Raw genomic sequence first — 22246 nt, 5'->3', positions numbered from 1 at the left:
AACAGCACTTATATAGTATACATAAATTCTTAATACTGGAAGACACCACAACTTTTTTGGGGGGTTGATTATGGACTTGTTTTACTGGTCAGCCCATTTAAGTTCAAATAAGGTCAAATGAATTGAAGTGAGTCAGTCTTGCTGCCAAGTTTTCATTAGACTGTGTAATTTGCTCAGATTATAGCACAGAATTAATCGTGCGTCCTCCGACGAACACTCCTCTGATTTAAAAATGTCACAGCTGAAAACTCAAATATACAAGTTAAGGCGGGATTGTTTACACCACTCAAGGCCAAGACAAAAAGTTATTAGGTACTTTAAAATCACTTTAATTCCAGTCAGATTCATTACAAAACTCATTTAAAGGATACCTCAGCCTTCAACTTGGTGTATTAATTGATGTGGCTCAAACTGCTTTAACTACAACTAAGTCGAGTTTAAAACAGATTTATTTCTTCATGTAGAAAATATCTATTTTCTTAAGACTTCAGAGCTTCTGCTTTTTCCAAATTGGTAACTGAGCCACATTAACAGGAAATACAGAAGCTTAAACTGGAATTATTTTGTTAATACTGTGGAACATATATTCCTTTAACCCAATACACGTCTCTGCATTTAATATCTGGCTTTCTTCCTCTTCATGGCTTTTGTCTCGTCTCCTTCATCAATCCAACCAGTAGCTGCAGATGGCTGCTCCATCCTGAGCCTAGAGGTTTCTTCCTGTTAAAAGAGTGTTTGTCTTTCCCACTGTCACCAAATCTCTTGCTCATATGGGGTGTGATTGTTAGGGTTTCTCAGTATTTTAGGGTTTTACCTTAACCTCCTAGGACCTGGTGTCCACATATGTGGACATCACATTTTGGGTTATTTACTCAAGTTTGCTCTACAAGGGCCTGATATCCACTTACGAGGACATTATACTGCTACTGTTCTACCAAAATTTTAAACTAATATCCTCATATGTGGCCCTGATTTTTCATAAAAACAAAAATAAGGTAAAAAAAAAAATCTGGTAATTCTTTGTTTTTACATTCATCGGGCCCCAATCAGCCCAAATATCAAAGAGAAATTAAAAATGCATGCCGTGGAAGAGTTTGGGTCTTAGGAGGTTAAAGTACAACATGCTTTGAGACCATTGCTGTTGTGATTTGGAGCTATAAAGAAATTCAACTGAACTCCGAATTATTTATTTATTATTAAAGCAGTAAGACTACAGAACTGAGCAGTTTGCATATTTCGTGTCACTGGGCAGGGCTCAAGTGGGAAAACACATACTTCAAGAGTAAAATGCTTAAATCATAATGGTATGAGTGTTTCACGCTAGTTTCATTGAACTGGGAAAAGGGAAAAAGCTTATGGACAAACAAGTTTTCCTATTTTCTGGTTTCTTTTCTTGTTGTCCAGCCCACTGCACATACTCATTAGTTTTCTCCCATGGTTGCAGGCACAGATCACACTGTACGCATAATGCAATTGCGCAAAGCTGTTTTACAGATCTTTTATATCGGTGGGGTTATTTCTTTTTCCCCAGTTCCAGTACCACAAATGACTACTTTGGAAATTAGGCAGAAATCTAATCACAACCTCTTGGCCCTCAGGAAGCAGATGACCTTATTTGGATGTCAAATTCTTTTACTTGTGCTGGTTTTATTTTCAGACTGTATAGTGACAAGAGCAGGCACTCAGGTCAAACCTGATGACTTGAACGCATTTATATCTTAGTTTGCTCACTAGTTACCGGAGATTTCATCCAAAGTCTCAAATGCCTTAAATATTCTGTAGTGAGATGTGCAGGTAAAGAAAGCACAGCAGCACACTGATGGAGTCTGATCAGTTTTTATTCCCTTGTAAATAGAATATCAATAAAAACACACCTTAAATATAACATAAGGTTTATCCAACAGATGAAAAAGTAACAAAAGGCCTATGTAGAGTTTCTACATAGCGATTACAGAACAGTCTACTGTCCAAAAAAGGCACTAAATCCTGAAATAGAAAAGAAGCAAATAAACAAAGAAAAATCAATTTAAACTGATACAACAAAGATCCTGCTGAGGTTTGATATTTTTCATTTTACAGAGATTTATTGAAGAGCTTATTGCCACAGTGAAATGGCAACCACTGCTTGTTTTCCTCCTGGCTGATTACATGAGAACATCAACACCGGAGCGTCTCCATTTCACGTTGACCACATGGATGATAGATGTGTTTTTCACCTTAATTTAAAAAAAAAAAAAAAAACCCCAAAAAACAGATTTTTTTTTTTTAACTCTTTAAACGTGAAACTGCATATCACAACACTGAGCAATGAAGGAGGAATGAAAGCACCTCACATGAGAGGCATCAGTCTCAACCTTAACATGCACCCTGATTTTGTTAAAGGAAGCATCGCACATCCAAACTTTCCTGTTGAATAAAGTATTTGCTGTACTATGTGGACCACCGGCCAAAGTGACGGCGGGATATGGCACAGGTAAAGACGAGTCAAGGTGTAGTCAGTGCCAAACATATGCACAGGTAGATGTTCCAAAAAACAAACAAACAAAGAAAAACAGTTCAACAAGGCAACAGAGGACTGAAGGCAGATGGAAACACGCAGCACGAGCAAAGGCTTTTCTGTTTCTGTCCTACTGCTTTTTATTTTATGAGAACTTTAACTGTATTAGGCAGTTTCTGGCACAAAAAGAGTCCATTTAGATCAAAACAGACAAACAAAAGCACAGTAAACACCAGAAAAGACTGAGGTTTCTGTTATTAGAAGCAAATATGGGTTCTTTATGTAAGAAGATTTAGCTTATTTCTTAACGTTTAAATCAGTGTTTACTCTCACTTTTGTAAGGTCTCCTGGTGGTGCTTAACAAATTATTGACACAGATCCACCTCAGATTTATCTATCCAATCGTTTTAATAGACCGCGATGGGTAATCAAACTAAGACTGTGACCTTGCCTTTATTTTTCATTTGCAGTTTTCTTTCCCTTTTTCTTATGTACAAAATAGCTAAAATGACACAAACTCACACTAACTGGCTGCTTCAGACCTCCAAAATGCAATGTCATGAGAAGACCATGAAGGCAAAAAAGAATAATCTCAAAATAGCACAATGGCCTAAATGAATCCATAGATTCATTTCAGAAAGGCTTCTGCTTAGCAGATTAAAAAGAAAAAAACTAAATAAAAAACGATCTGTAACCCTTTGATGGGTTTGTAAATTTTGGTGTAAATCATTAAATGACAGAAAGCTACATAACTGACTAATAAAGTCTCAAATGCTTAAAGCAAAGACACCCAGGACAGCTCTGCTGCCGCACAATTAAAGAAATCCTCCACCATGCAACAAAGTTTCTCAGACATTTAGCCCGAAACACTGAAATCCACCAGAATGACAGAGAGACTATTTCGTATTTTATGGACCCTGGTGGACGTTGGAGCTCATAAATGAGTAAATTCCCTTTAAACGTGATATTTACTGGCTCTAGTTTGAGGAGAAATTTCCCTTTTGAAAAGCCGCTGACGCTTCTGTTGTCAGCCAGCGTGAATCATCTTTACGGCCTTGTCACAGTTTGATCCAGACGGGACTGACACAAATCAGCTCGACAGTTAGTTTGAAGCTTTGATTCACATTGAAGCAGCTGTGAACAAACCTGCGGGGAGTAGCTTATAGCTGAATGGGAGGGAGCGAGGTATATATGTTGAGTTTTTAAACTCTGAACTAGTAGCTTAGCCTGTAAAGCACCTGGTGACGATGAACCGGTTTGAATGAAGCCGCTTTAGTGTAACAGAACATCATGTTATTAACTCGCCTGCATTAGTACGGTTAAAAATGTACAGCCATTGTAGAAGTCTTCTTCATGCACTGATCCTCTGTTAGTGCGCTGAGAAAAATGAGGCACTTAAGCATGAAGCTGAGGTGTGCTGCACCTTCATAAGCATTTAGGTTTCTATCAAGTGTTACACTGCACTGTAGTATTATTAATGTTTTAGCCTTTGAGAAGGTTTTAGTGTCAGCTGTAAAAGGTAAGCAAATGTAAGAGCTGGACTGATAGTGTTGAATGATAGTGTCAGCAGTGATCCCCCACTGAGCTGCACTCACTTTTTTTTATTTTGTTTTAAAGGTTAGTAAGTGTCTGTCTGTGTGCGTGTTGCTCATACTGGAGACTGCAGTCATCCTTACTTTTTTTTAGCGTGTTTTAACCCATTGTTTTGCTTTTCTCGCCTACAAACTTGAGCTCATTTTCAGCCAAAGCCAGAGTCAAAATTTTGTCAAAATCTTCAGTTAAAATCCTGGATCCTTCAGACATACTTGTGACCGTATATCTTTCAATTATCTTAATGTTCATCAGCGGAACATTAAGCAGCTGAGGAGCCATGTCTCCTCCTTGACTCTGGTGGAACAGGACGTACGTACAAAGCTTGGATCACTATGGCATTTCTGTTAGTGTAGTTGAAACGCTCCGAGCACGGTGCTTAGTGTGCAGAACATTTTGGGAGTGCATGACTAGGACGGCGTTTAAACCAAAAGCCCCAGAGCCCTTACTCACTTTTGACCGGTGGATGATTTTGTATTCACTACAAAACTGATCTGGAAATTATTTTAGGGTTCTGGAGCTTTAACAATATGAACCACGAGCAGTTTAGTAAAGACGGCATCGCTGTGACGTCACCCACATCTGGACTTCTTCGCCATTATTGTCTTGGGTGTTTTGAACCCACATGTGAAGACCAAGGAGTGTATCTGACTTAGACAGTTAAATTATGGCTTATTAGACGCTTCCATGCCTTCAGCTTTTAAAAATACTTCTACAATGGCTGTACTAACCTTAAATATCCTCAATTTTACCTCAAATATTTACTTGGTTTTTTAATTATTAAAGGAGATTTCTTCTTATGGTGATTTCAAAAGAAATAACCTCCTCTGGCCTGTCAGTCAGTCTTAGTGACTAGTGAAATATATCAACAAGGACTCAAAGCACCATAAACAAATTAAGTGTCATTCAAAATGAAAATACAGCTTAAAAGTGACAGTGTGTGTTTTGAACACATGGCATATCGAGCACAAACACAGATATACCTGAAAAAGAATATAAAAATGATGCATTTGCTTGAAATAGTTTTTAACACATCTGATGCGTCTTTGATTAGCATATCTCAAACACACAGTTTCATCCATGATTATCATACACTCAGAAAATACACAAAATTTTAAAACTTAATACTTTGGCTAATGTTTCACTCGTCTTTCACCAACATGATAAGACTCATACTGATAGTTTCTCTCATTTGAAGCTAATATGTCTATATAGTGTACAAAGAAATGGATTTGGATAGATATACTGTATTTAAGTAGTCTGTGTGTCTACGCACACACACACATATTAGAAAGATGGGTAACAAATTAAAGGAAAAACCCAATGTCGTGTCAAGGTGTTGGCCCTTCATGCACTGGAAATTCAGTGATTCTCCAAATTTCTAAAACTCTACTACAGGGATGAACAGCATTCCTCCAAAACATATTCCCTCATTTGGTGTTTTCAGAGTCCTCTCTAACTAGCCCACATTCTCCCATAGGTGCCCAAGTGAGTGTAATTCTGGTGACAGTCTGGTGACTTCACAGCTTACAAGAGTCTGCTTTCTGTTTTCAAAAGTTGTTTTCTTGGCTCATTTTTTTCTGTTCATCGGCTCACACAAAATAAGCACAACCCAACACTGCCAAACTGGTGAACGTTAAATAGACCTGTATTCATATAGTGCTTGCATACTATGGGCCTTTAAGAATATGGTGCAAACACTCGCGCTCTGATAGATACATCGGGGGCAATGATATTAGCCACTTACCGATCTATTGCATCAGCACTTACAACAGCAAACACGTTTCAAATGTCTACGTTTGGTACAATGCAAACACAAAAACCAGAGTGTAAACAAGTAAATAAATAGCTACACAACAAATGTTAGAGAAAGAAAAAACATATGGGCCAATATAGTCGGAATATCAGGTTTTTTACATTACTAACTATCATATCAGCACCCGTATTGAACATCTCAAATGTGTTAATATGGGGTTCAGCATCTTGCCCAAGGACAATTCAACGTGCAAACTGAACCACTAATCTTCCAATCAGTTTATGAATGGCTCTCTCAGCCACAGCTGCTTTCCAAGCACCAAATGTTTACCAATCAATGGCCTCCAGCCAGTGACATTAACACCAAACATACTTGCTTTTTCACCTCAAAAGATAACCATTTAAAAAAAAAAATGAAAATCAAAAGATAGACCATGTTTAGAAAAACTTAAAGCACGTCTGAAAGCTATATGCAGACTGCATGCCTAAAGATACAATGCACTGCCAGCCTGGAAGAGAACGCCCTTATTAGGGAAGTAGAGTTATTGTGACCTTTCCCTCTACAGGGACAAACAGGCCCAAACTGGATCCTAACACTGTAGGTTCAGTTTCAGTTAAGTGGTTCAGTTTCCTTTAATTTATCACCCATCTGTATTTATTCACTTTACATTTTAATCTTTAGTATTTAAACAGCTTTTTGACACTACTGACTTCCTCTCAGCTGAATGATATGTGTTGATTATTAATTATATAATCCAGCAGGTAACTGGGTACGAATGAATAAACGTCACCCGGTCACAAGGACGCCCAGGTTTCTAGTTTTCATACAACTCTCTCAAAACAAAACAAAACAAAAAAATGAAATAAAAAAAACAAACAAACTTGTTATTGATTTGGAAGCAAAGTAAAGCCATACAGGATTTAAATTCTCACTGGAAACTGAGGCCCTAATTAGTTTAAACGCTACTAAATTCACAGTATTTAAATATTTATAAAGGGTAATTTCACTATTGTAAATAGAAATAAATCACATTTAAGTCCAAATTAGTGCCTGAAAACCTTAGGCGGCTGAATTTTCAATATAAACTTGCAGCATATAAGTAACCACACGAATACAAGTAAAATCTGAATACAAGTAAAAACAATAAATTCTGAAAGATTTAGTAATGATAAAATTGCATTATCGGTGTTTCAATCATTATGGCCTTTGCTGCTTCTACACATTGAGTTTATCTTATCAGGCAGGGGAGGCTCATACTGTTTTTCTCTCTTTTTTTTCCTTAAACATTTTTCAGACATTTTGGGCCCAGAGACAGATTACTTATATGCTGTTACCCTAAGATTAAATATAAAATTTTAAATATAAAGAACTGTGATGAAATGTGCTGCAACACTTTATAACTATCAGTTAATATAAACTAAAATGAACGCATTTATCTTTTGAGGCTGTTAAGTTGTGTTGTGATCACAGTGCAAGACCCTGAAATGTTTGGAATTCCATGTCAAATACAGTGTTGTCCTGCTGTGAAAAAAAAAAGCAGTTTTCCAAGAAAATCTGCACAATGCATGAAAGTCCTGTTTATCAGCCTTCTATGGAAGATTTAAAATGCCTCAACATAAACAATCAACAAAGAAAACGGACAGCTACAGCATGTGTTCCCTTATAGGTGCGTCCTATTTCACTTTCTTTGCTGAATTTGTTTTTAGGTACATTTTAAATTTTCCACAGGTTGCTGGGGAACACTAACAAATAAAAGCTTATTGTTAATATTATAATTATAATACAATAATAATGCCTATACGAGCGTAGCAGAGCAGGTTGGTGGTTGGAGGTAGGGTTGGGAGGTATCTCAGGGTTGGACTTTACACGACTTTTGGTCATTTTTTTTCCACTTATTATTACATTCCTATAAAATCTGCTTGCATATAATGACACCTGTTTATCGCTCTGACAGCTGTGATATCTGCCCCTCCTTTCAGTCGTCCTCCAGAGTCTCCGTCTTGATGTCATTCCCCACGCTGCACCCTGCGCCATCCCCCTGATTGGTTACCACCGGGCTGCTGTCACTCACTGCCGCCGCCTTCTCCAAACTGACTGGATCCTGGGCCTCGGACAGGGCACTGTGAACTGTGGGCTCGTCCTGGAGAGAGGGGGAAGGAGGGGACCAGGAAACACCTGTTAGTCTGGAACCTTCCATCTGAGGAACCGCGCCTGATATTAGGGAGCGACCAATAAGAGATGCGGCCCTCTGTCCAGACACGCCCCCTCTACCCAGGGCAGAAAACCAGCTCGGAAGCAGTGTGGGAACCTGAGTGAGGGGATAAGAAAAAAGAAGGTTGAGTGGATCTGTAGCTCCGTGTGGAATCGCTGATAAATGTAAGGCGGGTGTAGATGTGCTCCAGCTGTACCTGGGTTGGAGAGGACAGGTCAGCTCGACTGAAACTGAACTGCCTTGCTGAAGGTCTCTTATCAAATAAGGACACCTCACAGCCCTGTGAAAAACCAGCAAACAAGTTATACAAGGCAGAGGCAAGTTATCGGTGTCACCATATATTTCTGTGATTTTGATCATTCACACACTGGGGCCAAACATTAATTTTTATTAAACATACAAGCACTATGAACAAATTCCCACGCTAAGTCGACTTATCGGAGAGATTTCTCCTCATATTGGAGCAATACGAGCGAGTTACATTTGTGTTTTGCTATTTTTTCATGTGTCAAACACTTTTTATTCCCTAAGTATTGACCGACTGTAAATAAAGAAGATCGTCAACACTCTGTTGTCTCTAACAATCTGTGGAGTGATTTCTGTTCGAAGGACTGTGACAAACATTTCAGTTTTCAAGACCAAATCCGACCCTGAACTTTCTTTCTTCTGCAAATACTTGCTAAATGTAGTGTCCCTGTAGCACTGATTACATGCAATTGGTTTCATGTGGGAGAACACTGCCTTGAAAGGATCAGGTAGACCATTTGATCCAAAGGCTTTGGGCTGATCAAGTAATTTGCTAACGTTACAAACTAATCATCCACAGATTTACAGAGCAAAGACGCAGAACTGCTACATGCTTTCTACATAAATAGTCAACATTGTGACAGTTGTCATTGTAGTGATACAGAGTTGTTGAAGGCACAAGATATATGGTACATACAACAGTCCAACACAAGTGTTGAGAAGCAAAAATCTAGCACAAACACAAGCTGTGCACAAGTGAGCAACATAATCACAACAGCAACAGCTGTGGGTGTCATTAATAACAATGGCTTATTGAGGTTATGCCGAGCCCCTTGAAAAACAATTATGGAGACCAGGACAGTTCTCATGGGGAAAATCAGAGAGGCAATTAACTTTAAAAATACAGAGTTCCTGCTTTGTTCTTTTTAGGGGGTTTGTGTTTCTATGTTCAGACATTAAGATGTAGGAATTCACGTATATAGTTTACCTGGTCAGGGAAGTCGTTGCCATCCACGTCGTCGCTGTTGGACTGACCTCCTGGACTCTGAACCTCGATGCCATGACTCTCCAAGATGGCTGCTTCTTCAAAAACACAAACGTCATCATAGCATATCGACTCAGCTACAAAACAGCAACACACTCAAAATAAGGACAACAGTGATTCAACTATTCAGAAGCTGCTCTTCTCGGAAAGAAAACAACATCCTGTTTCCTCTTCAGGTGTGCGAGAAATTTAACACTGTCTATTGTGATGACCAGCAATACTAGTGTGAACTGGGTGACACAGAAAAAGAACCTCACACAATTAGGATTTCTGTTAAAGTGAAACACAAGCTCTTGTGCGTGCTACTTGCACATAATGCTCTTAAGCACATAGATACAGCACAAGTGATTTCCTGTGGGTTCTTTATTTATTTACACCAAACCATAGTGTAGTATACAACATCTAACGTGTATCTCTCTTTCACTCCCACACACACACACACACACACACACAAATACAGACGTAGACATTACCAATATTAGCACGCCTCTTGATATCTTTGCGGCGGTTCGCAAACCAGTTGTAGACCTTCAGGGATGTTACCCTCTCCAAATCAGACAGCTTCTTTCCTGTAAAACACACACACACACAGTCTAGGACATAACTAGCTTTACAATGCAGTTAGAAAAATTAAGTTTGGGATCCTGCAGTTCTTCTAATTAATAAATACATATTAAGCCAAAGAAGTAGTTAACATATTTATACTAAATAGCAAATCTAATAATTTGTTTCCCCAATCACTAATACTTAATTTGGGATGCAATTCACAACCTTTCGCCAGTAAGACTGTACCTGGTTTCTGTATGACAGCATTGCAGGCAGTGGCAATCTCCTCTCTCTTGGCTTCATCGGGATACTGGTTATCATTGAAATAGCTGCAGATACACATTGCACTTTGTTACTTTCAATTCTTCTTACATCAGTTCTACAATTCTACATCAGTACCCCTCCTCATCCTTACCCCTCCATGACAGCCAGACACTCCTTCCTCCAGGTAAATCTGCTCCCTCGTCGCAGACGGAAGCCCCCGGTGGCCGAACCAAATGTAGGAGGAGCTTGATTCCAGTCCATCACCTCCTCCAGTGGTATGGGGGTGGCTCGCATTGCCAGAGTAGCACCTGGAGCATCAAACATGACAAAAGATCAATGAGATTTACTAGGTTCTGTAAATTAGTAGGTTCTGGAAGTCAGTTTCGTGCCATTGGAAGCATTTACTGTACATTACCACAGCAATCCTTGTCTAAATCAAACTTTTGTCTCTGTATAAATCTTTAGACACATAATACACTGATTAATGATCACTAACTTATATGTCATAGTTGGTCACATTGATAGAAAAATGTCAGTCAGAGGTGGTGATGATGTGAATAACTAATTTCTAACTTAGACGAGGCTGAAAGGACTTTAACATTCTGAACTAAATATATTTTAAAGCATTTATTTTTCAATATGCAGCTGCAGAGAGGAACATGGATTCAAGCCGCTCCAGGATCTGTATCCAATTTAGATCCAGTCATCTGATCTGTTTGAAATATCTCAAATCTAGCTGATTAGCATGTAGATAGCTCTATAAAACTTACACATTTCTTTTAATATGTTTACATTAATGTTAACATATGTTATAACTTGAAACAGCTACTATCGCTTAACACTTAGTAATTGTAACTCCTTACAAAGATCTCTGCTATGGTTGTAAGAGTGCCCAAATTATAAATGCTTATACTGAAAAACATTAAAGAAGACTTTTTGTAAATCTTATTAGGCATTTCTTACCCAGTAATGGCAGAAATAATGAACTCCACCATAAAACATAACTTTGTTTCAGCCCACTGCTGGTCAGAAACTATTCAAAAAACATTTTTTCATTCAATAAAAACTTCCTTTTGACAGCGGAAATGTGCCAGAGTCTGTTGTTTTACTGTGTAACTAATAGCACAGGCAAATAAGTAACCTGTGTCCATTTTCCCAGAATTTTATCTCCAGTTTCTGTCACAGACATTTTATCCCTGTCAGGTTGCACCTGATTAGATTAGGTAAGAAAAACTTGATATAAAAGTCAAATGTAAAATTCCAGTTTCATCCAATGAAAATTCAAGTTGGGTGATGATGACCAGAAACCGTTTAAACAAAATGTATATTGTGGGCCAAACTAATTAAAATGTTTCCTTTCTCCTGTCTTGTATTTATAAAGATAAACATCATGGCCCACACTGAAACATAATCATATTCCTCCACCGGATTAAAATGAAAGCTCCGCTCTGTATTTACCCGTTGCCATGGTGAATCCTGGTATTGGCATATTGATGATGGCTTACTGTCTCTACTCACGCACACGCTTAACTGACGGTGGACATGCTCAGAGTTGTTTGAACTTACTGTGATCAGCCTTTCTGGAATGGGAAACTGAGTTGATGACAGAGTTTGTTGAACCTGCTTTCAGGGACAGGTCAACTACATTCTTAATTCTTAAGTTGTATTTTTTTTCAGACCGACTGGGAATCAGTACTTTATAGAGTAACAAGCTAATAAGGCAGATAAGAGTCATAATATCTGGAAGAAGCACCACGACAGTTTGTTTTCCCTATAGGGAGGTCACGTGCTAACTAGAAGTAGACTCCACTGTTTTTCCATTCTGTACATTCCAATATGCTGATCCCATGTTTAACACAATGTAGCCATTGTTTATTCCACACTTTGTTTCCATAACTGTAGCCTTCTCAAGATTCCTAAAATGTAAAAAAACAACAAAAAAAAACCAAGTTTTCTTTTCTTACAAAAGAATTTACACGGATACTATCTATCAATGCAAGTCCCACAAGTTGTCTGGGCTTGGCAGAACTCTTCTATGCTTAGACCACCTGGAATTCATTACAATGCTCCCTTTAGAGTGAATGCTTTAGTAATTGTTCAATTTAAATTTGTCGTCTTCTGTCTTTACCAGTTTTGTCTCTCAATTAATTGTATTTGTCAATTTTTTTGTTTTTGCTGTGAACCTTTTAATCCAAAGTCTTATTATTTATTATTGATCTATTACTGGCTGTAAGCTTCTTTTGTAATTTTAAATATTCAATATTAGTTGTTGACTCGTGTCTAAACATCTCTGATTCTGATTAAGCCTAAAAAATAAAAAAAATCTTTCGCTCTTGCTATAAAAAAAAAAAAAAAAAAAAAGACAACACAGTGAGTCACACACTCAAAGCAGCACACTAGTTATTAAAAAACTCCCTCCTACTGTTTTATTTTACAGTATTTTTCCCACAGGTGGAAAAGTTACAGAAAAGTTTTATGAGAAATGTGGAGCTGTTGGAGAAATTAGTTGTTACCAGGATTGGTCTTCTCCAGCTGGTACCAGCGGAAGAACGCTCGCTTCTTCTGCTCGCTGAGGTCCGATCCCTGCTGTAGGAGCCAGTGGGAGATCCGGCTCTGACTGATCCCTGGAGGAGCGGGACCAGAGTCACACTTGTGGGGGTCTGGTGCTTGTTCACACACCAACATTTCTGCTTGTGTTTTACCAAACAGATTCAATTTATACTCACCTGTTACCTGAGCAACCACAGCCTGGGATATACGTCGGTTCGCCAGGAAGGATTTAATCTCTTCCTTGATCACAGCACTGTCCCTCCTACAAGAAGGGAGAAGAAAAAGGTACAACACATTTAAATTTTCAACATTACAAGCCTGATATTAATTAACACACGGCAACACAACAATCACTATTCTTATACCAGATATAACTGTCTGCAGTTCAAATATACATTACAGGCTGTTGTACCTGAATGTGTGCTGCTGTAATATTCCTTGCTCTCCTTCTCCTTTGATTTCATTTTCACACATCTTCAAATCAATACTGCTGATTGCTGCCGTCTGGCTGCAGACTACAGATGAGAGGCACTAGACTGGATGTGTGTACTTGTGTTCATTTTGTATGTGTGAGTATTTGTTTGGCAGCAATCATCGCATCATATTCATATTCAGAGTGAGCTACAAGCAGCCTTGTCAGGAATCAGGACCCTCTGTATTAACACATACCCTCTGCTGCTGCAAATTACTGTACATGTGTCTTTAAAAGCAACATGCACCTATCTGAATTCCAAATTATTATTGTTTTTGCAGTAAACTAAAGAAAATAGTGTTATAATCTTTGTAGCACTAAATGCAGTTGGTTGGCAAGAGTCCCTTTTCCGTCACTCATTACCAGGGCTGACTATCAAAATATCATACATGCAGGTTCCTCCTATGCTGACTTTTCCAATTGAGTGTACATGCAAGTATTACATGTATGTATTTCAAAAATACCGGTAAAACTATTTTATAAAAAAAAAAAAATTTCTAGGTGTTATATTATTGAATCAAGGGAAGGCTGGTCTACTGGCATTTACGGCATGGAGTACCAGACTAAAACACTTGACAAAGCACTTGTCTGCTGTGCTTTATGATTGCTAGATGTAGATCTGGCAAACTAGCCAGTTTCTCCTCAGCCTTGAAGTCTTTCATTCAAACTAACCCTTCCAATAAACCAGAAATATCACCTTTGTGAGTCCTGTAAAGGGAAATAAAATCATTGCTGTCTCTTGTAGTCAACATTTAATACAAATTAAAACAATAAAAAAAAGCTGTTTCCTAATCTTGTTGTCTGAATGCACACCCTGAAAAACAACCTCCAAAATAACTTTCTAGAACATCTAATCTGCTCTTAGCTGGTGTGCCCTCGTTTTACCTGCCATTTAAAGGGCTGTTCTTACCTCATCAAGTCCTCCACCTTTTCATCAACGTCTATGTCCTCTTCACTAGCTTCAAACGCATACCCTGGTGTGGTTACAGTAGCGCTAACCACCCCAAGAGGAAACCGGGGTGGTGAAAGCTTCCCATTGGTAACGGCAACCAAACCGTTTGGCACTACTGCTGTTATGGTATTAGGTGAGGCTACCGGAACAGGCAGAGGTGGGGAGGTGGTGTCAAAGTTGTTATTAGGGGACAATGAGAGGCGGTTGTTGGGAAAACTTGTCTGAGTGGCGGTAGAAGTCATGGAAGAAGAGGCGGCGACAGTGCTGGAAGACGAAGGTGGCATATAGGAAGGTTTATGGGTCAACTTGTGCCCATGCTGCCGATCCAGGTGATCCAGGGTGTCCAGAGCATGGAGAACCTCTGCCTGGGTGATGCCCGTCCTCCGTAGCCTCTGGAGGAGGTCAATTTGCTCGATGGTGAAGCGAGGCTCCTCACACTGCTGGAACATCCTGTACGAGATTATTTTAAAACTGTTTAGTAGAGTTGTCTGAGCTAACACTGGTATAAATTTTAACATAATATAAAAGTGTCATATTGCAATACCTTTGCTATAGCAACGCCATGCATTTACAGTCCCTTATTTCAACAACCTCCAACAAAAGCAAGAAAACTGTTTCAGCTGAAGGTGAAAACAACAAACAAACAACCAGTCTAGGAAGGAGAGATGCTGGTAGTCCGTGATGTGCAATCCAAATGTAAACAAATGAATTAACCAAGCATTGCCAGTTGAACTCCATATGACGGGAAGAGCAAATGGCAGATGGAAATAACTGATGCAGTTCTGGTTAAACTAAAGTGTTAAGCATTTAGTTTATATTTAAAATCTCCAGAGAAAACACTAAAAAAGAAAAGAAAAAACACTGGCTTACATTTGACTTATGCCATGTCACTGCATATAATGCTGTGTCATCACTATTGCACTATAATGCCCTGCTGCTGCTGGTAGCTTGCTTCAATAGATTCACACTTTGGATTAGGTAGTGTGTCATCAGTGATAGCAGCTCACTGGATAAGAGAGATTGAAAACGCCCTTTATTTGGGTACACTTCTATATGCTGTTGCCAGCAAGCTACAAGCATCAACAAAACACTGTTCAGTATTTTTTAACATGATGAAAAACACCATTATTGCACATTTTCACGAAATATTGTGACATAATTTTGAGGCTATATCGCCCACCTCTAGCTGACAGTAATCAGTGCCCACTGCACAGTAACACTATCCTCATGACTGCTGTGAAGTGTTTGCAATGCAGGCATGCGTAGTGCTTCTATGTACTGACAACAGAACTAAACACTTTAGAGGTGTTTAAAAAATGCATACCTTGAAATGACTAGTCAGAAAAATAAATGCTTTCCATAAATAGTGCAAGTTTTATGAAACAAAATGAAAATCACTAGTTTTTAGCTCATTGCAGACTTTTTTCTGCACAATGAGCTTCACATCTGAAAGAATCACAGAAAAAAAATGCCAGTATAGTCACATCTGGTAACTTCCTGCCTGCAGATTTACAACACACACACACACACACACACACACACACACACACACACACACACACACACACACACACACTAAGACGTCACCACTCAGCAGCTGCTGTCCAGATATGAAGCGCATTCCTACACATTTAATAAGCATTTTATTACAGCTGATGAGCTTTTGGTTCCTCTAATCATTTTAAAGTTACACAAATATGTTATTCACCCAATTCACTGTGTGCTATTGTATGATTTTTAAATCAAATGCATTCCCCCCTCAATGCAGCCCTGGCGCATTAAATTTTAATTCTTATCTATAACTGCACAGTGAATTTGTCACTTCTGAAAAAAACTGTCATAACAGTCACAAGGCTGAACCGAGGGAGGAAAGCGGGAGAGCAAGCGAGGAAGATAAACAGAGAAATAAGAGATAAAACATCTGTCTCAGTGCTTTTCTTTCTGGCGCAGAGAAGAAAAACAGGCCACAGCAGAAAATCAAAGTCAGCAGGCATATCAACACGTACAGATATAAGAGAGGGAGGTTGCGGGTGAGTGTGTGTTTGCATCTTGGGAAGAATGCCAAGAAAAATTTACATTTCAGGCAGCAAAGCTTCATACTTTCCCTCCCTGCTGCAGAGGATGACTCATACTGAAGTTAGACTGATACACAAGATCAATAAAGAAAACGTTACCACAAAAATGATTATCTAAACTATTTATATACTTCATTTAATTTGATAATCACTGATCGCGATCACCTGTGCAACATTTTGTTATGCGTATTCAAAAATCAAACATATCTTCAGTTGTTTCACAGTCTGTTTGCTTTACTTGGCTGTTTTTTATTTATTTATTTTTTTACTTCTAACACAAATTCAACACAAAAGGAAACATCTGTATTCTTTACAATATGCCTTAACACCAAGTACCACTGGTAAATCAGTTGATCTTTGTGCATACTAAAAATAGATGTTTATTTTGAGGGGAACTGTCTTTCACACATTCACTGCAGCGCTGCACTTGTTCTCCTCATTACTCAGCGGAGCTGTAAGTGAGAACGTAAATGTCCGACTCAATCAAATTGAGCATTAAAAACTCTTTAACTTGCCAGCTCCCTAGTGCAAAGTCCTTGCGACATCCCATTGCGCCTGTATGAGAAATTAAAAAGAGTAATTGTCTGGAGAATTTGGAGAGAGCGAGTGGGCGCCCTCCTACACGCTCCACCCAGGCATCACCCTCACCTGAACCAGGACTGCCAGTAGTGACAACGCTTCTGGAGCAACTATATAGTGCCACGTGCCCCATGTGAGAAAGGACAATTAAGGACAGATAAAGTCCAGCATTTAAGAGTGAAAAATTTTTAGGTGTAATATCACTAATCCACATGAAACTGGAGGAGACGTGGGGTCCAACCGAGGAAGACATGCTGACTAAAACAGCTTTAAAAGAAAAAGGTTGAAGAAGCTTCTAACTAAAAACATCTGAACCTTCACATTCTGGAGATTCAACCTCAGTTTGTAACCTAAGATTAACATTAACAATGGAAGATTACCAAAAAAATGAAGCCAAGGACTGACTTTAGATTTTTATATTTATTCCACTTTTAAACAAAGAAAGATCCAGTCAAGGCATTTTCAAAGATTTCATGTACTGTAAGTGCAAACTAGAAGAACTCATCAAAGTCTGGCTTTAAAGTCTCAAACTGAACCTCTCTTAACATCCAGCGGGTCAACAGTGAACTGCTCAGGTGCAGCACCAGGGTTGGCATTGCATTTTAGTTACATAACAAAGAAGCATAATTTCAGGAAGAATAGAAGACTCTTGCATTGACTATAGCTTTTCTTTTCTAATTAAAGTTACAAAATGCAAAGAGCAGCTCTGAATCTAACCCTAACCTGATCACTGGTTGCCAGCGGGACTTTAAGAGGTTTAAAAAAAAAAAAAAAGAAACCTCACAAAAAGTTTTAGCTAACACAGATTTTTTTCTACTTGTTGTATTACTTCTCTGCAAAGTCAGGAACAGACAGACAGAATTTTAAACATGTGACAACATGTGATGAGGAGGCAAATGAGAAAGTAATCAGATAGAGGTCAATTAACAATGCCTAGCAGACATGAGTGAATGCCACCAAAAATCCACCTTTCCTTTCAGCAGAGAACACTAACAGTAAACCATATTAAGGCAGGAAACCAACATTTATTCGCTGTATTTGAAACTGTAGCTTCCATATCAGGTTTTCATCCAGCCAGCTGAGGTTTGCCATTAAAATGTTAACACCGTCTGGCAACCACACTAACTTTGGTAAAAGGATAACACAGATAAAGCACAGACAGACAAGGTACCTTGTTAAAGCAGTCCAAATGTAATCTTCAACAGTTGTAATCATTGTTAAAATAAGGAAATAGCAGATGTATCCAGTAAATGTACACTAGCACTTTACTGAAGTGGATTTTAATGTACTTGTACTTTAAGTATTTTTTGCGCTTCTACTCAATATGATGCTCTTTGCCACATTTTGTACTCCATACAATTTATTTTAAAGCTGCATTACTTAATATTCTGGAGCTTTTAAAAATATAAATTACGTGATATTATGCTGTATTATTATCGATAAAGCTACTCAGTGGCATATAAAGTATTTAAAAGCATCCCCAGCTAAAGCATTAAAATTATATACACATCAAAGAATCAATAATTGTAATGTGATAATATAGCGTCTACGATTCTGCCGGTATATTTTGATGGTAAACCTTTAATACCTTTGTGTTACTTAAATAATACTCATAACCCTACTTAAATAAAGGGTCGGTTTAATACAAAACAACGCCCATTGAAACACTGAAAAATCTTTCCCAGTGTTTTCTGCACCAAGTTCCCGCACTGTATTTACTTTTTATCAAATATTCTGATTTTCTGTGGGCCCCTCCTGCCTTGTTCTTCTTTTGTGCCACCCCATTTAAACAAAATCAGAGAAACGCCCTTCATAAGATGCCACAATGTCAGTAAAATAATATCCCTCTGTCTAGCTTTTAAATGGATGTGTGTAGCTTTGATAGTCTTTGTCACAAAACCAGCAGATAAATAACAGGATATGTGTGCAAGCACAGACAGATTTACCGATAATTGAATAGTATTTGGCACTGGCTCATGCCTGCTAAGCACTGTATGGAGTACATGAAAACACACATATGCACACACTTCCTTTTTGAGGTGCAGACAAGAACAGTGCCTAATATGATTGATTCATGCTGTATGTAAAAAAACAAAAAAAAGGAAATCAACGGTTGCTCTTTTTAAGGAAGTTCCTCGTTTTCATCATCTATAATTTGCCACTCTCCTTGTGTTATAAACAGAAGCAAGCGTGGCAAATCTGTCAAGGTGTGCTCCAAGATTGCTGGTGTCACCCTTAGTGACCTTCAGCATCTGGAACAAATGTTACGGACCATTTTGAACCCTTAGCATCCTTTGAGTTGCAAATGCTACCTCCAAGGTGAAGGTTTGCTCTCTCTCTCCAAACTTAGCTTCAGAGAATGAATTCATATTCTTACTGATTCCATCTGCTATTTCTTAAAAAAAAATTTGAACGTTTCCCTCTTGAGACTGTAGGATACCTGTCTCTTTGGGGCATTAAAGTTTTACTCTACAGATCTTTTTAACTAATAATCAGTCAAAAATAAATAAATAAATCCAGCTGTCTCCCTGAAAAAAACCAAAAACAAAACTTCACACTGTGGGTTATGACTTTTCTTTCTTCAAGTAGAGCAAATAAAGTCAAAGACATTAGGAAAGCTATTACCATTCCTGAACCCAGTGACCTACTTAAAGTCCTATCCAGACGTGGCATGAACTGGTAGCAGACATGTGCCAGCTGTGCACATGCACAAAGTCCTTAAATTACAGTAGGAAACTTTTTAACTGGACTCTAAACCTGAAACGCAAGACAAACTAGTCGACTGTTGTCACCAGATGTTATACTGTAACAGCCAATCTTAAGGTAAATCCGATGCAGAGGTCCGTCTTTAGATCGTCAACTTCAACGCCGAATCGCGTTAAAGAAAACTGGATTTTATTTTCCTCCTGCTTCGAGGAAAACACTGACTTCTCGATAGAAAATGTCCTAATACGTTTTACATATAATGGATAACAATACATGAATTCGGCATACATCTTATAAACTAACTCCTAGTAAACACAGTAGAATAGGGCAATTATTATGACTTTCATTATTCAGCGTAATTACGACGCTCTGCTGGAATACATAGTGCACCGCATTAGCGAGCATTGTACAGCAACTGGAAAAGTTGACATTATTTTTTATTAAGTGACTCTTGGAGAACTACACACCCGCCGAATGAGAGCCCGAGTCGTTATTTTTCAGACAAAACCGCTAATATCAGTTTTGATAGTGTGAAACTTAACCGCCGCGGGAAAACACCGCTGCGGTGGCACTGGGGATTTTTTAAGGAGTTTGCAGTTATCAGACAGAAAAAAGGAAATGCATCGGGCTCCTGGCAGGACCGTTTGAAGACAGCAGTAGTTGGAGCTGGAGGACTTAACTTACCTTATTATTCCAGTCCAAGAGCCTCCGCGGATGTTTGTTTTACCATATATCTATCGCCTCGGGGCGCAGGGACACACAGACACTGACAGTTTTCCCAAAATGTCTCCTCTGCTTCTAATTGGGCTTCAATCCGCCGTCAGACAGATTCGCCTTTTGTCCGGCAGACAGGCGCCATGTTGACACACCGACGCAAAGAACGACGGGAGTCGCAGTTTACTGAACGTACAGTAAATAGAGTTGCCAGTTTATTAGAGACACCTGGCTGCAGTTATGATTCAGTACAGTGGCAGAGGGCTGTTGCTTGGAAGCAGTGCTGTGGGATGTTTCTAATAATTTGGTCTGACATATATTTTTGGTTATACTTCTAAACAGGTTCAGAGCCAGTTTACCCATTTGTTCTACTTTTTTTATGCTCACTAAATGTATTAATTTTCATTGCTGTTTGTGTAGTTTTAGATTCCTTTTTTCTCACACTGCATTTCTTTGCTTTCCCTCCCTCCCCTTTCCCTTCCCATTGCAGTATGTCTCACACCTTATTTAAGAACTGCACTCACATTTGTTCTTGTTCACCTTCACACGGGTGAGAAGTTATGCTATATTTCCCCCTATGTTATGTAGTTTAACCAGTACCTTTATTAATCTTTCTAAACATAAAACCAAGCAACACAAAGCAACAGATAATCCACAAGATAGGTGAAGAAGAGAGTGCAGGCAGGGTGGAGTGGGTGTGACAGAAGAATAACAGCAAGAGTGAAAGGGAAGGTTTACAAGTTGGTAATGAGAGCTGCTATGATGTATGGTTTGGAGACAGTACCACTAACAAAAGACAGGAGGTGGCAGGAGTTGAAGATGCTAAGGTTTTCCCTTGGCGTGATCGGGAGGGACAAAATTAGAAATGAGTATGTCAGACTGACAGGTTGAGCTGCTTGGAGACAAAGTTAAAGAGGCAAGGCTGAGATGCCTTGAACATGCGCAGAGCAGGAAGAGTGAATAAACTGGTTATAAGAGATGTTGAAGGTGGAGCTGCCAGGCAGCAGGAGAAAGAAAAGAGGATGACTAGAGGGCAGGTTCATGGATGTAGTAAAGGATGTAGTCTGATGTGACAGAGGAGAATGCTACGGATAGGGTGGAGGTAGCTGATCCACTGTGGCGACCCCTAAAGGAAGCAGACAAAAAATGAAGAAGAAATTTGAAACCCAGTAGAAGCTGAAAGTATAATCTTGCTTCTTGTTCTGTTTACACACTAGGGAGTACATCCCAATGTTTACATTCCCAATTGCAATTATTTCTAAGCTGTAAAATAACTTTTTATACACCGAATCCTAATTTAACTCCTAATTCAGACCAGATGCTCATTGTGTGAATTTACAGGTGTAGCGTACGCATTAACTCGTTTAGGAAACTACAAATATAACAAATATAAAGAACATGGATCTACAGACTAAGCAGAAAGATTGAATTGGAAAGGATGTGCAGCCTAATAGAGATGGAAATGTACTAACAAATGGAGAGCGCGTCTTGAGAAGATGGAAGGAGTACTCTGAGGAGCTTATGAATGAAGAAATCGAGAAAGAGAAGCCTGGACAAAGGATCGGGAATTATAGAGAATTAGAAAGAAGGGCAGATATTAAGAGGATGAAGAGTAGAAAGGCACTTGGTCCAGGTGACATACCTGTGGAGGTATTGAGATGTCTTGAAGAGAGAGCAGACATCTTTGACTAGATCACTTAACGCAATCTTGGAGAGTGAGGAGATGCCTTACTCCCCAAGACACTTCTTCCCCAGGAATGGAGAGGAAGCGTCCGATGCTGGAGAAGATGTGCAAAGCTGTAGTATTTACTGTGGGATGAAGATGATGAGACGATGTTGGAAAGAGCTGTTGAAGCTAGATTAAGAAAAAAAAAAGGGTATTCAGACAGCAATGGACAGTTGCTTTTTAATGCACCCTGGGTTTTTAAAGATCTAGGGAAAAAACATACTGTATTTGTATAGGTGCTAATTTGAGGTTTCTGGTAAATATGTTTAATTCTAACCAGTGTAAATATGTAGTGAGCTAACATTAAAACACGTAA

General features: G+C 38.8%; 1 protein-coding gene across 5 annotated transcripts; it reads right to left on the bottom strand.

The window, feature by feature from the left end:
- Window positions 1-1820: 1820 nt before the first annotated feature.
- LOC147338601 (homeobox-containing protein 1-like) lies at window positions 1821-20355 on the bottom strand. 5 transcript variants are annotated; one of them, XM_086309779.1, is made up of 10 exons: window positions 20175-20355; window positions 14089-14580; window positions 12883-12968; window positions 12670-12780; window positions 10308-10464; window positions 10139-10221; window positions 9820-9915; window positions 9290-9384; window positions 8252-8335; window positions 1821-8151 (listed from the first exon to the last, which is right to left on the bottom strand). In XM_086309779.1, the coding sequence occupies exons 2-10, from the start codon at window positions 14577-14579 to the stop codon at window positions 7819-7821; spliced, it is 1536 nt and encodes a 511-aa protein (XP_086165905.1). In that variant the 5' UTR covers window position 14580; window positions 20175-20355; the 3' UTR covers window positions 1821-7818. The 5 variants fall into 5 exon arrangements, with proteins under 5 accessions (XP_086165905.1, XP_086165937.1, XP_086165991.1 ...); XM_086309811.1 differs by having other exon boundaries at window positions 9290-9381; XM_086309865.1 differs by having other exon boundaries at window positions 9290-9378.
- Between the last annotated feature and the right edge of the window lie 1891 nt (window positions 20356-22246).

The sequence above is a fragment of the Aulonocara sp. 'chitande type north' Nkhata Bay genome, linkage group LG1, assembly GCF_057382095.1.
Source record: "Aulonocara sp. 'chitande type north' Nkhata Bay isolate Kocher_YH1m ecotype deep benthic linkage group LG1, A_spYH_male_GT1.1, whole genome shotgun sequence".
NCBI classification, from domain to species: domain Eukaryota; kingdom Metazoa; phylum Chordata; class Actinopteri; order Cichliformes; family Cichlidae; genus Aulonocara; species Aulonocara sp. 'chitande type north' Nkhata Bay.
The sequence above is the reverse complement of the archived record's forward strand: the minus strand, read 5'-3'. Positions and strand labels throughout refer to the sequence as shown.